Source organism: Papilio xuthus, unplaced genomic scaffold (genome assembly GCF_000836235.2).
Source record: "Papilio xuthus unplaced genomic scaffold, Pxut_1.1 DF827461.1, whole genome shotgun sequence".
Classification (NCBI taxonomy): Eukaryota; Metazoa; Arthropoda; class Insecta; order Lepidoptera; family Papilionidae; genus Papilio; species Papilio xuthus.
The window spans coordinates 4,470,447-4,485,429 of NW_013531188.1; the positions used below are offsets into that span (position 1 = coordinate 4,470,447).

At 31.9% G+C, this 14,983-nt stretch overlaps 2 protein-coding genes across 2 annotated transcripts; both read left to right on the forward strand.

Moving 5' to 3' along the window:
- Nucleotides 1–174: 174 nt before the first annotated feature.
- Nucleotides 175–7,091, forward strand: Aldh (Aldehyde dehydrogenase). The gene is made up of 9 exons (XM_013314475.1): nucleotides 175–383; nucleotides 1,016–1,164; nucleotides 1,737–1,833; nucleotides 2,748–2,916; nucleotides 4,841–4,989; nucleotides 5,526–5,628; nucleotides 5,802–5,978; nucleotides 6,244–6,662; nucleotides 6,794–7,091. The coding sequence occupies exons 1-9, from the start codon at nucleotides 282–284 to the stop codon at nucleotides 6,962–6,964; spliced, it is 1,536 nt and encodes a 511-aa protein (XP_013169929.1). The 5' UTR covers nucleotides 175–281; the 3' UTR covers nucleotides 6,965–7,091.
- Nucleotides 7,092–7,511: 420 nt separating this feature from the next.
- On the forward strand, nucleotides 7,512–11,087 carry MRG15 (mortality factor 4-like). The gene is made up of 6 exons (XM_013314238.1): nucleotides 7,512–7,690; nucleotides 7,789–7,906; nucleotides 8,267–8,379; nucleotides 8,779–8,859; nucleotides 9,172–9,262; nucleotides 9,618–11,087. Exons 1-6 carry the CDS (start codon nucleotides 7,663–7,665, stop codon nucleotides 10,189–10,191), a joined length of 1,005 nt encoding a protein of 334 aa, XP_013169692.1. The 5' UTR covers nucleotides 7,512–7,662; the 3' UTR covers nucleotides 10,192–11,087.
- Nucleotides 11,088–14,983: the final 3,896 nt, after the last annotated feature.

Sequence of the window (14,983 nt, forward strand, 5' to 3'; positions counted from 1 at the left end):
CCAACATTTTAGTTTTACTAATAATTTAGTGCTAGGATACTAAGTTCGTCTTCAGAGAACCTAAAGGCAGCTACGTTTCAGTTCTGTTTTATTTTTGCAACATAAAACGGAACAAAAAAAGTAGGATGTTTAAAATACGTTTTTATAAAGCAGCTATTTTTAAGTGACCGTTATATAGCGATATGGTATAAACTAAACGTAAATAATTAAAATCAGTTTGTTCGCGGCATAGTGTGTGGGTGGTGCTGAGTGTATCAAAAGAAAAAAAATAATAAGCCAATATGCTACGAAATTTTACCAAAATTTTACAAGTTCAAAAAGCAAAATTGTCTGCCGCTGCTGCACCGGCGCCTCAAACAAACCCAGAAATATTATACACAGGGGTAATTATTTTCCCTATACAAAACAAATATAAATTCCGGTATGCTATATTTATAAGTACTCATAGGTGATACTACTTTTACAATTCCTGCGTGTTTTGATATTTATCGTATGTTTAGTAAGTTGTCTAGTTGTGTAGGTCTTGTTATATTTATTTTAACAATCTGCAAACCTGCGTTTTCCTTATGACATTATTCATCATGTTTTGTATATTGTAAAGATTTTTTTTTATTTAATCAAATTCTTTGGTGTTAGTATTGGTGAACTAACTATATTTTATTTAATTTTCATATTTGATTTTAAAAAATCTACAAAAATTAAACACATAGTTTTCTAAAGAAAACATCTTTCTTAGTATTCTTATTTACAATTTGAAAACTTTCTGTCTGCACTAAATCTTAACTGAATTTTACAGTACTAATAATAATCTTGTTTTTTTATCCATAATTTTTTATTACTTTTTTAAGATTTTTTTTTACATATTAATTTTATTAGTATTAGTATACCTTATTCTAATGCAGGGTAACTTCTCGAAAAAGAAAAAAAATATAATGTATTTATGTCGTAATGAAAAATCCAACACTATGGTGTTGCAAAACCTATAGCCCCTAATTATTAATAATATTTTTCATAGCTTTTCATCAACAATGAATGGGTGAAATCATCAGATGGCAAGACATTCACAACAGAGAATCCTGCTACAGAAAAGGTGATAGCAGAGGTGCAACAAGCAGGGAAAGCTGATGTGGATAAAGCTGTGAAAGCCGCTAAGGATGCATTCAAGTATAAACATTGGATTTTTTTTTTTACCTTTAAAATATCATACCTCTTCAAAAAATAATGTTACTTTTACCAATACATATTTTCTACAGTGGTTTTATATTTTAAAATTTAAATTTATATTTTCTCTCATAGAAAACCTCATAATGCCTAGTTCTTTTATCTAAAGTGGGGTCTACCTTATGAGATGTGAAGTGATATTATTTTAAAGTAATGCTAACTGGCATACTTAAGTTTTGTCTTTTCAAAATTTAATTGGTATATTAACAATGGCCCGTAACTTTGTCTGTGTGGAAATAAAAAATCTGGTATCAAATATAGCCTTTGTCATCCCAACAGTAAAATAATTTATAAAATTGGTTCAGTATTTCCAGAGCCTATTCAATGCAAGCAATTCAAAGATATGTGTGAAGTCAACCAACTCACACTTGTCCAGCGTGGTTGACTATGGCCTAATTATCCTTAACTTATGGTAGGCTCCGAGCCCCTCGGTGGGGACGTATCTTGAGCTGATGATGAATCGAATCTTACTTCTTTATAATATAAGTATGGATAAATAAGCTAAATGGTTGTAGATTGGGGTCACCTTGGAGGAGGATGGATGCTTCAGAGAGGGGTTACTTGCTTAACAGACTTGCAGATCTTATTGACAGAGACAAGGTTTATATAGCCGTAAGTACAATTTTTTTTTATTTACTATTAAGTGTTAATTTTGAAAAGTTAAGTATTTTCTCAATTTGCAAAGGCATAAGAAAGACAAGCATTGTTTTAAAAACATAAACAATATTATATAGACAATAACATTTCATTTTTTGTCTGTATATTGTGGTCAGATGTTTTTAAACAATCGGAACTTACGATGAATTGTTATCATGTTAGTATAGCAAGCGATATAGGATGTTAATTTCGTTTTAAACATATAGATAAAGAATTATTTAATTTATTTTAATTATTAATCCATTGTATATATTAGGTTACAATAGAATATATAAAGGAATTTCATACATATGTAATTAAAGTTAATAGATTAAAATAAAAAGATTAAAAAAAAACAATTCACAAAAAATATGTTATAGTAACAACAAATTGACTTAATGAGTACAAAACGGCTTGTTATGCAAAAAAAAAACTTGATTTGCATAACACGCGAAAAAATAAATATAATATTTTCTGCTGTAGTAAAATATAATGTTTTTCGAGCTAACATCTGATATTAAGAACTTAATAAATATTTTAGGTGTTATGTTTTTTCATATCATGTGCATGTGTATTACGATTTCGAGCGTTGGTTTGTTTTCAAGGTCAAAATATTTAAAGCTTTATTTTCGTCATCTTTCGGAAACACTTTTTTCGGTAGTTAGGAAATAATAAAAATTAAAAAGATAACAATCGTATGCCCCTGAATATATAAAAATACAAAAAAAATTTACTTAAACTTTCTTAAATTTTCGACGATGCCGTTCAATTCAATCAATCGCAAATCGAACATTTTTTTTTTAATTTTACGCCTTTTTATTGTAGCCACTTCCGGCACTTACTGCAATTGCATCAACCGAATTACCATCAAATAATTCTAATTATTCTAGAGCTTGGAGACACTTGACAACGGCAAACCGTATACCGCGTCATATTACGGTGACGTAACGGCTTCTGCCAAGAATTTGCGCTATTACGCCGGCTGGGCAGACAAGAATCATGGATATGTTCTGCCTACTGATGGCAATTACTTCGCTTATACACGCCATGAACCTGTGGGTAAGTTCTACATCAATTTTCAGATACAGGCCACGATGTTTCTTTATTTTGCTGTATCATCATCTCTTTCGATTTTTTAGATAACAAGGAATTCGCACAAACACATCCAGACTAAAGCAGGATTCCTTATCAATGTATTTGATTTAGTTCAATGTATACGTGTTTATTACAAAAACAGCTGTTGCCCGCAACTTTGTCCGAGCGGAATTAAAAAAAAAACTTAATAATAATAGCCTATGTGTTCTTCCAGACTATGTTCTATATCTATGCCAAATTTTATCTTGATCCATTAAGCCATTTTAGAGATACCTTGTAACAAACATACAAATATTCGCATTTATAATATTAGTAAGAAGTAAAGATAGATACGTCTGATGGGTTCTTATCAATACAAATATTTGTTTGAAACACATTCAAGACGATAAGATGTCAATACAGGCCGAAAAGACTAATATATTTTTTACTCGATTGATAAACGGTTATTTAAATTCAAATTTGGAACAGTATTCACGAGTTAGTGTCCATTGCAGAAATACATACAAAAACATGTTGCTATTAATTGTACAAGTGTGTCGGTAGTGAAACCTTGACATTAAAAATAAGTTCAAGGTCAATATCAAATTAATACACTGATAGTCTATCACGAATATTTTCGATATGCGTTTTCGTAACGTCGACAAAATATTTCAAAGTTTGTATGAGTCTAATAATAATATAATGAGTATATTTTTGTTGATGTTATGAATACTTTCATGCTTTTCATACTAGGCCTTCTGTGATACATTACATATCGTTCTTTGTAACAATTTTTGTTCAATTACTAACGGAATTTAAAAACTTAATAAGCTGTCTACGCGTTCTCCCAGACTATGTTCTATTTCTATGCCAAATTTCAGCAAAATCCATACAGCCGTTATGGAGATACCTTCAAACAAATATTCAGCCATCCTTCCATCCAAACAGTCGCATTTATAATATTAATAAGATTCCTAATTGCAGTTGCTTAGACATTGACGACTTTAAAAAAATCTAAAAATAATTACATAGAAAAGCTTAAAAACATTCCTGAATTAAGTTTTTTTAACATATTATAAGCATTCACCATAATAGCTTACTAAATTGTCAAAACACGTTTCGTGACCGCGTAATCGGTCCAGCAATGACTCGGCAATTTTATTCTATTCTTACGTAATATAACATCAAAACATACGAACTAAAATACAGACATATCAAGGTCAACTTTACATATTCCTTATCGCGCTTAGCTATTCTAATTAAAAACTGTTGCATATTTTGTTCGAATTCAAATAGTAAATGTTTTCGTTATAGATTAACCGCATCTTCTTTATTGCTTAAAATTGTTTTACCTAATAAGTACCTATCTAGTATAAGTAGCTACGTTTATTCAACTTTGTGTCACCATTTAAAAAAACCTGTTCAAAGATATACCAGCGAATTTAAAAATGGCCAATGTGCTGCCTACCTTTAATAATCAAAGCAGGCGACTTAAAGGGAACATTCAACCATCCCGTGCGTAACCCTCTTCCGCCAACATAACCCTTTTCATTCTTGTCTTACAAGAAAATTGTAAGAGCAAGGGCTTCTATCAAGTCTAGATTTAATGTAGCTAGTAGTAAAAATTCTTTATTTTTATTTTTAAGCGAGCAGTGATCAACTTTTGGTCTGTTTTGTAATGAAATACTGACAAGTATTTTTGAGTTTTCTGTTTTGTGTCCTCCTTGCTGAAGTCCATTATGCGAGAGAAGACAAGACTAGACTTTTGGAAACACACTCATCAGACAAACCTTGGAAATGCTTCCACTTGACGCCTGTTTTGCCCGGTCGTGGTACCGATACTACGGCTCACAATTAAATTTTACAAAATAGCTTTGAATTTAAGTTAACACAACATGTATATCATTAGGTGTATGCGGTCAGATCATACCATGGAACTTCCCACTGCTGATGGCATCTTGGAAGCTGGGTCCTGCGCTGGCCACCGGAAATACTATAATCCTCAAGCCAGCGGAGCAGACACCGCTCACCGCGTTGTATCTCGCTCAGCTCGTAAAGGTAACAAGCGCGTGGTCCCCACGTATACTCCCCGTTGATACACCTTATGCTAATAGTTAAACCTTTATAGTAAATCTATTATTCTACCTAGAGTGATTCCCATACTTTTTTTCGTAGAATCCTTTCTCAATTTTTAAACGACTTCCAAAAGGAGGAGGTTCTTAATTCGTCTGTATGTTTTTTTTACTAATTTCGACTCCCCTAATAATACATTTTTTTGTCTCATTGGTCCTCCTCACTCTCCTCACCCTCGCCAGGTCTCTGAGACACTTTGGCAATAATTGTCCAAGTCCATTTTATTACATAAGTATTTTGTGCAAAAAAAATGGCGATCATTCATCAAAAGTATGTTCATTATCGGCTTTAACATAATTGTAATTATCTAATCTGAGTCATATTTGAAAACAAGGTTATCTTGTGTCATGATAATATTGTTCTGCCAAATTCGTGATTTTATAAACAACCTGTAGATATATATCGTTATCTCTGTCTTGCTAAAGGCAATGAGTAGGATAGCAATATTTTGTACATTATAGGAAGCAGGTTTCCCCGAGGGTGTAGTTAATGTGCTGCCAGGATTCGGAGATGCCGGAGCCGCACTTGTGCAGCATCCTGATGTCGACAAGATTGCCTTTACTGGTGAGATAATAACACTTAATGTAAAAAAAAAAAACAAAAAAAATCTTTTTAGCAATAATTAAGATTCGATAGTCGCCTATTGGAAGTCTATTTTAATTATTTCTTGCAAAACTATTTACTAACCTTAACTATATTAAAGATTAGTTGCAAAAAACAATCCTTTTACAATCCAGGGTCTACGGAAGTTGGCAAATCGATCCAACGTGGTGTTGCTGACACCATCAAACGTGTGACATTAGAATTAGGTGGGAAATCTCCTAACATAATCCTAGCTGATGCCGACCTGGAGTACGCGGTGGACAAGGCACATATGGCTGTGTTTTATAATATGGGACAATGTTGCTGCGCTGGTAAGCAATCTACTTAGTCTACGTGTAAAAAGGTGTTATGGTCTTACGATGATCTTTCAAAATCACAGCTCTATTCTTATAACTTGGTAGTCTATGTGTTCTTGCAGACTATGTTCTATATCTATGCTAAATTTCAGCAAAATCTATGTAGCCGTCCTAGAGATACCTTTAAACAAATAATCATCTATCCGTCCATCCATCTAGACATTCGAAGATTGTCAATTTTTCTTAATAATTATGTAAAATTGCAAATTTAATTTTTCAGGTTCACGTACATTTGTCGAAGAATCCATATACGATAAATTCGTGGAAATGTCAGCGGAGCGAGCCAAAAAGAGGGTAGTCGGAGATCCTTTCAATCTAGCCACAGAACAGGGTCCTCAAGTTGACAAGGAACAGCACCAGCAAATCCTACGTCTAATAGAAAGCGGGAAAAGTCAGGGTGCGAAGTTAGTCACGGGTGGGGGTCGTGCTGGAAGCGTCGGCCATTTTATACAACCAACTGTATTTAGCGATGTGAAAGATGAGATGGATATAGCACGCTATGAGATATTTGGCCCGGTGCAGCAAATTATGAAGTTCTCCAAAATGGATGAACTTATCCAACGCGCTAATGACACGCATTACGGTCTAGCCGCTGCCATATTCTCTAAGGATTTGGACAAAACCAATTATCTTATACAGGTAATCATTTTTTAATAGTAAAACCTATTAGAAGCCTTCTAATAGGTTTTTTTTAATTCACATGCTTAGTTCATTGATTTTTTTTAAATTTAAGGTTTTAACAATTTTGAATGATAATTTTCTTTTACCAGGGTCTACGTGCAGGTACGATCTGGGTGAATGACTACAATGTATTCGGTAACCAAGTACCGTTCGGAGGCTACAAGCAGTCAGGCCTTGGCAGAGAGAACGGACCCTACGGCATCAACAACTACACAGAGGTCAAAGCTGTAGTCGTCAAGGTCACTGAGAAGAACTCATAAATATCTAAAACTGCGTGTAACTCTTAACATTGTCGTGGTGCTTTCCTTACCACGACAAGAAATAATGATAGTTATTAATACTCAGTTCCCACGGCATTTATTTTTAAATAATAAGTGTACTGAAGTCTACAAAAATACTTATAATTATTACGTACAATATGTCTTCCATGTTGATAAGAATAAAGCTGAATAAAGCCAATGTTCAAAAAGTGCATTATATTAAATATATTCGCACAATATGTTTACTTTTATGAAATATATAAATTAGTAAAAAAAATATTGTGTTTAATAACCTTTCCCCATAATAATTTAATATATAATTACTGGTACTGGCGATTACTTTAAAAGAGGTCGATCCAAAGACAAATAAAAATCTATCTCTTAAAAGCTTGTACACAACTTGCCGAGGCTTTTACTCCCAGGCTATTATTATTCAATGAATTTAACAATTGCTTAAAATTGCAAAAAAAACATTTTAGCTTTTCGAATATACCGCTTTTTATAGTTTATACTTCCACAATCTATTGTAGTTTAGTTAATCTGTGGTCGACCCGTCAACGTCAAATTTCGACTAATGTTAGTCCAATTGTCAATTTGGCTTGTAAATTTAAATATTGTTGAGTAAAAGATTTAAGATATATCTTATTGTTTTAATTGCGGTATAACCTGGAAAAGAATCTCAAGGAACTTATTATATAATGGCACCGAAGTTGAAGTTCGCAGAGGGTGTGTAATAAATATTAAATAACATAATGCAAATGTTTCTCGAATAATTCTGTACTGCATTTATGTTACCCAAATATTTAACGTAAATTATTTTGCAGGTGAAAAGGTGTTATGTTTTCACGGTCCCCTTATTTACGAGGCAAAATGTCTCAAAAGTTCTGTGACGAAAGACAAACATGTTCGATATTTAATTCATTACGCTGGCTGGAATAAAAAGTGAGTGAAGACCATACAGTTTATTCAAGAACGATTTCTTTACATGGTTGGCTTTTATAATATCAATCAGTTGTAATAAAAATGGTCTATTTGACTAATAAAATATTTTTTCTGTTATTATGCGTTAGGCGGGAAAAGTGACAAAGTTTAGGTTAAAATTAAGGAAAATGATTTTATTCTAATGATTACCTCTCTCGATCACATTGTTTCTAATATTTATCATTTTAAAAAATATTGTGCATACTATTTTAATTACATTGAATTTGTAGTCTGGTACAATAAATTTTCTATTATAACCTCTCAAATGTGTCATGGGAGTTTTTCTATATATTTTTTTAAATTAGGTATTTAACATTTCAGTTGGGATGAATGGGTTCCAGAGAGTCGAGTTCTAAAATATAATGAAGCAAATGTTCAGAGACAGAAGGAAGTGCAAAGAGCGCACTCTGTACAGCCTGTTAAAAGCAAAAAATGTAAGACTATTAAGTTTAATATAAACTCACCATTATAGATCTGTTGTAATCTATATTCTATACATATATTATAAAAAGGAAAGTTTTGATTGTTTGCATTGAATAGGCTTTGAAACTACTTAACCAATTTAAAAAGTTTTTTCATTGTTGGGAAGCTACACTATCCCTGGGTAACAAAGGCTATATTAATCAGATTTTTAAAATCCACCCAGACAAAGTTGTGGGCAAATACTAGTAGAAAATAAGGTTAAAACATACCATGAAATATATAATAGTTAAAACTTGAAGTTAAGTTTGCTTGCTTCGGTTAAGAAAAACATGTTTAATATGCCTAATAACCTGCTTCTTTTTAAAGTCAGCTAAAAATAGGATATTATAAAGTTTTTTTTATTTCTACAGCTACAGCTAAAGGTCGTAAGTCAGAGACTGCGGCCAATACAACTCCAGCAAGAGAAGAATCCAGAGCATCAACACCTGCTGGTGAGCAAGTGCTTTTTTAGTTATAATAGTAATACAAGTACACGGAAGACAGCCATAAAATGGAAGTATTTCTGCCTTTTGTGTGATGTGTATGCATTCCAAAAGCCTAATTTTAGTCATCTTTCCTTGCTACCCTTTACTTATAAGGAAAGGATGGGAAGGGAATTGCATTTGACAGAGGAGATGCATATGAATGGGAAATATTTTGTTACTATGCATCCCCTCTAATGTAAAACCCTTAACTATGTCTAATAAAGCTATGTCTTTGTTATCTAGACATAGTTTTGTGATAGTTATTTTTTACTGTTACAGGAAAAGACACAGAGACTACTCCAGCGCCAGCAAAAGCTACGAAAACACAGAGTAAAGACACCGCTGTTGATTCCGGATCAGATCAACCTAAGTAAGTTTCTAAGCCAATATTCATAAATTAAGCCAAGAAATAAATTGGTCAATAAATGATGATAACTTCCTTTTACCAACAAGTTTGTCTTTGTGGGATTAAAAAATACTTTATAAGAAGCTGTTCTACATCTTTTGTGTTCTGCAAATTTTTATAAAGATCCGTTGAGCCTTTCCGGTGATACATTCTAATACGTTCAACCATCCATCCATCTAAACTTTCGTATTTATAATATTAGTAAGATTAGTAAGTTATGTAAACATTTTCTTAGTTTTCTTATTTTCTACGGCTAAGCCTTAAAATTTTAATTACACACTTCATGAATCTGTAAATAATGTCTTGATTTTTTTTTTAGGAAAAAACGTGGACGTCTCGATCAATCTATCGAGTCAGAAGAACAGTATCTAGCGAAAGTTGAAGTTAAGATAAAAATACCTGAAGAATTAAAAGTATGGCTCGTTGATGACTGGGATGTGATAACAAGACAGCAAAAATTAGCCATCCTACCCGCAAAGTTGACAGTCACACAAATATTAGACAATTACTTAGCATTTAAAAAATCAAGTAAATCACATAATACAGCGAAACATTCAGTATTAGTAGAAATAACTGAAGGTATTAAGGAATATTTCAATGCTACCCTCGGTTCACAATTACTATATAAATTTGAACGGCCACAATATAGTGAAATATTACAAGAATATCCAGATACTCCGATGTCGCAAATATATGGTTCAATACATTTATTAAGATTGTTCGTTAAAATGGGACCCATGTTAGCGTACACAGCAACAGATGAGAAGTCTTTACAATTGGTTCTAAGTCATATTCATGAATTATTAAAATATATGGTAACCAATAGATCCACTCTGTTCAATTTGCAAGACTATTGTAATGCTACTCCAGAATATCATAGAAAGGTTCAGTGACTATTTGGGAAAATGTTTAATTGAATTATATTGACTATCGCCTGGTTTTTTAAATATCAATTTTAATTATGTATATAACTAGCGGTTGCCTTCAGCGGAGAATAGAATGAGTAACCTATTACTGTGTTCGCGTGCGTCAGTTTTCGTCAAAATCAGTTCAGCCGTTCCGGAGATTACAGTAAGACAAAAATCTTAAAAATTGGTTTCTCATTATCAGCAATGATTTAATCATACATTGCTTTAGTAATTAAAGTTTTTTAAAATTTAGTACTCAAATAAAAGATCAGATTGAAGATTGGCTAAATTCTTAGTGTTCCCGCTAGTTTTGCCCCAACTCTTTTAAAAAATTGACTATTTCAAAAACCAGGTGCAAATCTGTTTTATTTGAATCGTTTAAGACTGTTTCCTGAAGCAATGCCTGCACAGCATTGTCAAAGAAATATAAAACTGATTATTTTCTGAAAGATGTCATTTAAGATACTGAATATGTTATATATTGTTATACAGGAGTCAACCTGCTAATATACTATCACGACAGTGGAAACATGTAATAAAAACTAACGTGTAATTAATTTTAAATTAAGTAAGAACGCGGAAATAGTTAAAGCATTGTAATTTAGTATTTTTTTTATTTGTGGAGCGCATTTTCCTGGATGTTAATGTGTTATAAACAGAAGATAAACTAAATTGGGAGTTTATTATATTATTATAGATATTAAATGTGTCGAAATATCATCATATTGTAATACATTAAAATATTCCGATTAATATTGCCTGACTTAACCTTTTGTATTATTTTAATCTTTATACTTAAGGTATAGGTAAGTAGTAAGGTAAGGTAGCAACGTTTTTCCTTTTTATTTATATTGTGTGATAATGAAATAAAATCATAAAACTACGCCTAATAATAAATAATAGTTTACTATAACGAAACTTAGTCTTAAAATGTTTTTCTCATGTTACAAATATCACCTGCGTTTATTTAAATGTTGCACGTTAATAAACGATTTTAAAAATAACAATTTTTTTTTGTGCATTTTAAAATGTTTGCAGACTGGCATGTAATAATTCAAAGTCCTTTAAATAACGGTTTTTAAAGAAAAACAAGCATTAAAATTAGTTATCTTTTGCATTGTAGTAAAAGAAATAATAGCAAAGCTTTTTTTTGCATTTTTTTTCTCGAAATGTCACAAAATTAGTGATAATAAAATAACGTCATCTATCGTTATATCTGGGCAACCATTTACTAAAACCTAACAATAGATGTCGCTGTTTACCAAGATGTCTGGAGGCTTGATTAATTTGCCGCCAACCACCAGGTAACAATAAAATAAAGAGAAATGCGTAACCGTGTCATATTAATTAAGATTCTTGTTTAAACAAAACCCATGAGTAAATGTACTTGTTTTTTTGTTAATTAATCTTGGAACCTGTACACGACACTAATGAGGTAAAGCGAGTTGACGAAATATATTCAGTAATCACTTTTTATAATTTCGACACGTATTACAATTGCTAAAATAAATTGTTAAAAGTCACCCGTTTTCATAGTCATCAATAAAATGTTTACAACCAACCAATATATGTTTAAATGAATAGAATAATCGTAAATAGTGAATTTATAGCACAATTTTTACAAATCTTATTTTTCATGCTTTTAAATAATCTCTTAAAATGCTACAAGTAAATTTATAAATACGTAATATGTAACTATAATTATAAACAGAGAATACGGATTTTAGATACCTTAAAATTCTAAAATTAAGATGAACACGCCAGCTGAACGGACGCAGATAAGTTCGGTGGTCATTGCGCTTTGGATTTAGCGTTTTGACCTTATTACAGGGTGAACGATCGCTACAGCCTACAAGCCTTCAAAGATAACTAAGCTGATGAAATACCGCGGTAGTTAAATTTGACATTATAATCTTTAGAAATGAACTACAGATTCCATAAACCCTTCGCCACTTAGTAATATAAGATTAAAAAAACTGGCAGCAGCCATGCGAATTGCTTACTATCCAAAAATAGCTTCAAATCAGACTATGTAGTTGGTATATTGTTATCGATGGAAAGTACCTCAAGGTCAAATAACATATGGTCCGTTAACACGAATGCTTAAGAGGCAAACTGGAGCCTCATATCTCACTCCAGACGTGATAGTAATGAACACAATTGTGCTATAATAAAGAAATTCGAATGATCGCTTTCAATGCAGCTACTGTGACTATGATTTTGGTTTTGCATGGACAAGATTTTTTAAAAGGAGTTGTTTAAATCACAGTTACCATGGTTTTCTCACAACTCAATCTCTGTATAAAAATATATCTCCATCGCCGTCTTTTATTTTTGACACAATATAGATAGCAATATGTTTTAACTGACTCAGAAACCGACGTTAAGACGAATAAGTAGAGTCGCTTCTTTTTGGTGATTGCTTACTAACTACTACAATGGGTACTCGGAAATGTCCTGGTTGGGGAACGCAGATTTTTGTTGTTTAAGAAAGTCGTCCAACCACAACGCAAACTCTATATAACTTTAGCAATGTCAACGTCTCATGATATTAAAATAATTGATTTCTTACATAAAGGATTATTGACTATTTCCTAACTATGGTAGTATTTTAGAGTTTGACTTATTTATACTATCACTCGTGTCATTTTATAATTTTCCCTGTCCTGTATATTTTGACGTGAAAATGGCAACACTATTTACATTGTTGAAGCGTTATCAGGGTCTGCGAGCGCCTTAAATGGCAAGGAATATCGCGAGGCCGGCGGCGAGACGGCGACTGTGTTACCTGGCGATTGCGAAAACCCGAGGTCTCTGGACATCTGGGACTTGGATTGCAGATACACAACTATAGTATTGATTCGGACTAATGTCATTCTCTTAATTACTAATATTAGCGAAAGTTTAGATGATTAGATGGATGTTTGTTAACAGTTATCTCCAGAATGACTGAATAGATCTGGCTGAAATTTGGTATAGATGTAGAACATAGTCTGGAAGAATAAATAGGCTACAAATAACTAAATTGCTTTACAGTTAGTATTGTTTATTCTATTGATGTAGAAAGTTATATGTCTGGATAAAAAAGACAGTTAAAGTTCAACAAATTCTAAGTTCTGAAAATCTTTTGGTGGAAAATTGTCAATATTATTTACATATATTCCATGTCACTTCATAGCTTTTTAATAGGGTGTTGTCGAGATGAAATATTTAGATCGAATGTTGACACCTTTTGTCTCTAAGATAGTTTTTTATTAAGACGAAATTTTAACATGCCTGTTGTATCGTACGTCGGAATTAGGACGATTTAACTTTCCTCCGTCTTCAATGACGTACCACAGAACAAGCTATTTAAAACACACGCGTCTGCGACGCGCTAAAATAGCTTCTCTTCGTTTATCCTTGGTCTGTTTCGATACGTTAGGAATAATGGCATCTGATAACCGGATATTTAAACTTATTTGCACCATACTTTATTGATTAAAAACATTTTATTTAATACTTAGGCTTACTGTTATCTGTAGGAAATTGAAAACGAATTACAATCAATGGTGATTAAATTATATTAATAACTAGCGGACGACCGCGACACCGTCCGCACAGAATTAGAAAAAACATAATAAGTGGCTTGCATGTTCTTCCAGACTATGTTCTATATGTATGCCAAATTTCATCGAGATCCGTTCAGCCGTTCTGGAGATACCTTCAAACAAACATCCATCCATCTAAACATTTATAATATTAGTAAGAAAATAAAATATTAAACTATTAAAATTATTTTTTAGTATCGATTACTTTATTATGCTTAATATAATTTAGAAATCATTAATTTTTAATTAAAGAACTAAATAAAGCACGCGTATTTAAAAACTTACAAACGTCAAACCATCGTTAGGAATTTTCAACACAGATAAAAAATTAGTTGATTAATTCTTAAAATGTCGTTTACAAATTGACGTTCAATTAAAGTAATTCACATGATATAATCTTATACAATAGAAAATGTAATTATTCAAATTATTGCGATACAAAGAAAAATGAGTCAATTGAAGATTCTTAAAATTATTTAACTTTCATAATGAATCATCGATTTACGTTTTAAAATACCGGAACGAATGCGTGTCGTGAAAAGAATTTGGTTACCTTCTTCTTTTGTATATTGATTTTTTAAATTACAATCCTTACGAAGTAATGATTCTTCATGAAGATTTTCGAATGATATTTGCATAATGTAAACAGTGTGAATTCAATGTTTGAAATACATTAATTTATTACGTTTTAACATTTATCTTGTTTTTTGTTCACGCATTTACACATGTTATTGTATGTACATACATCTCACAATAAGTTTAAAATTGTGTTCCGAAGCGTGTTTTAAATTGATTATTTTCCTAAAGTACAAATATTTTGTATTATATTTATAAGTAACATTGTAATAACGGAGTTTTGTAGTATTAACTAGTTTCAATGATATGCAAATAGTTTTTTGTATCAAGGTTCGTTTGGAATTATAGAACCTTGTAAAGAATTATCTAAATGGCATTTTTAATTCCAATACACTCATAGTCTAATTATTTAAAGTACAAAACACAAGGTCAGACAATTCTTTATACATTTTAGTCATATTAAAATGTTATTTTTTTTAAAGAAAATGAGGGCAAACGAGCAGCGGGACATCTTCAATACCAAAAGAACGCATCTGCGTTGCCGGCCTTTGAAATAGTGATACGCTCATTTCTTGAAGGACCCTAAGTCGTAGCGGTTTGAAAATTTCGCG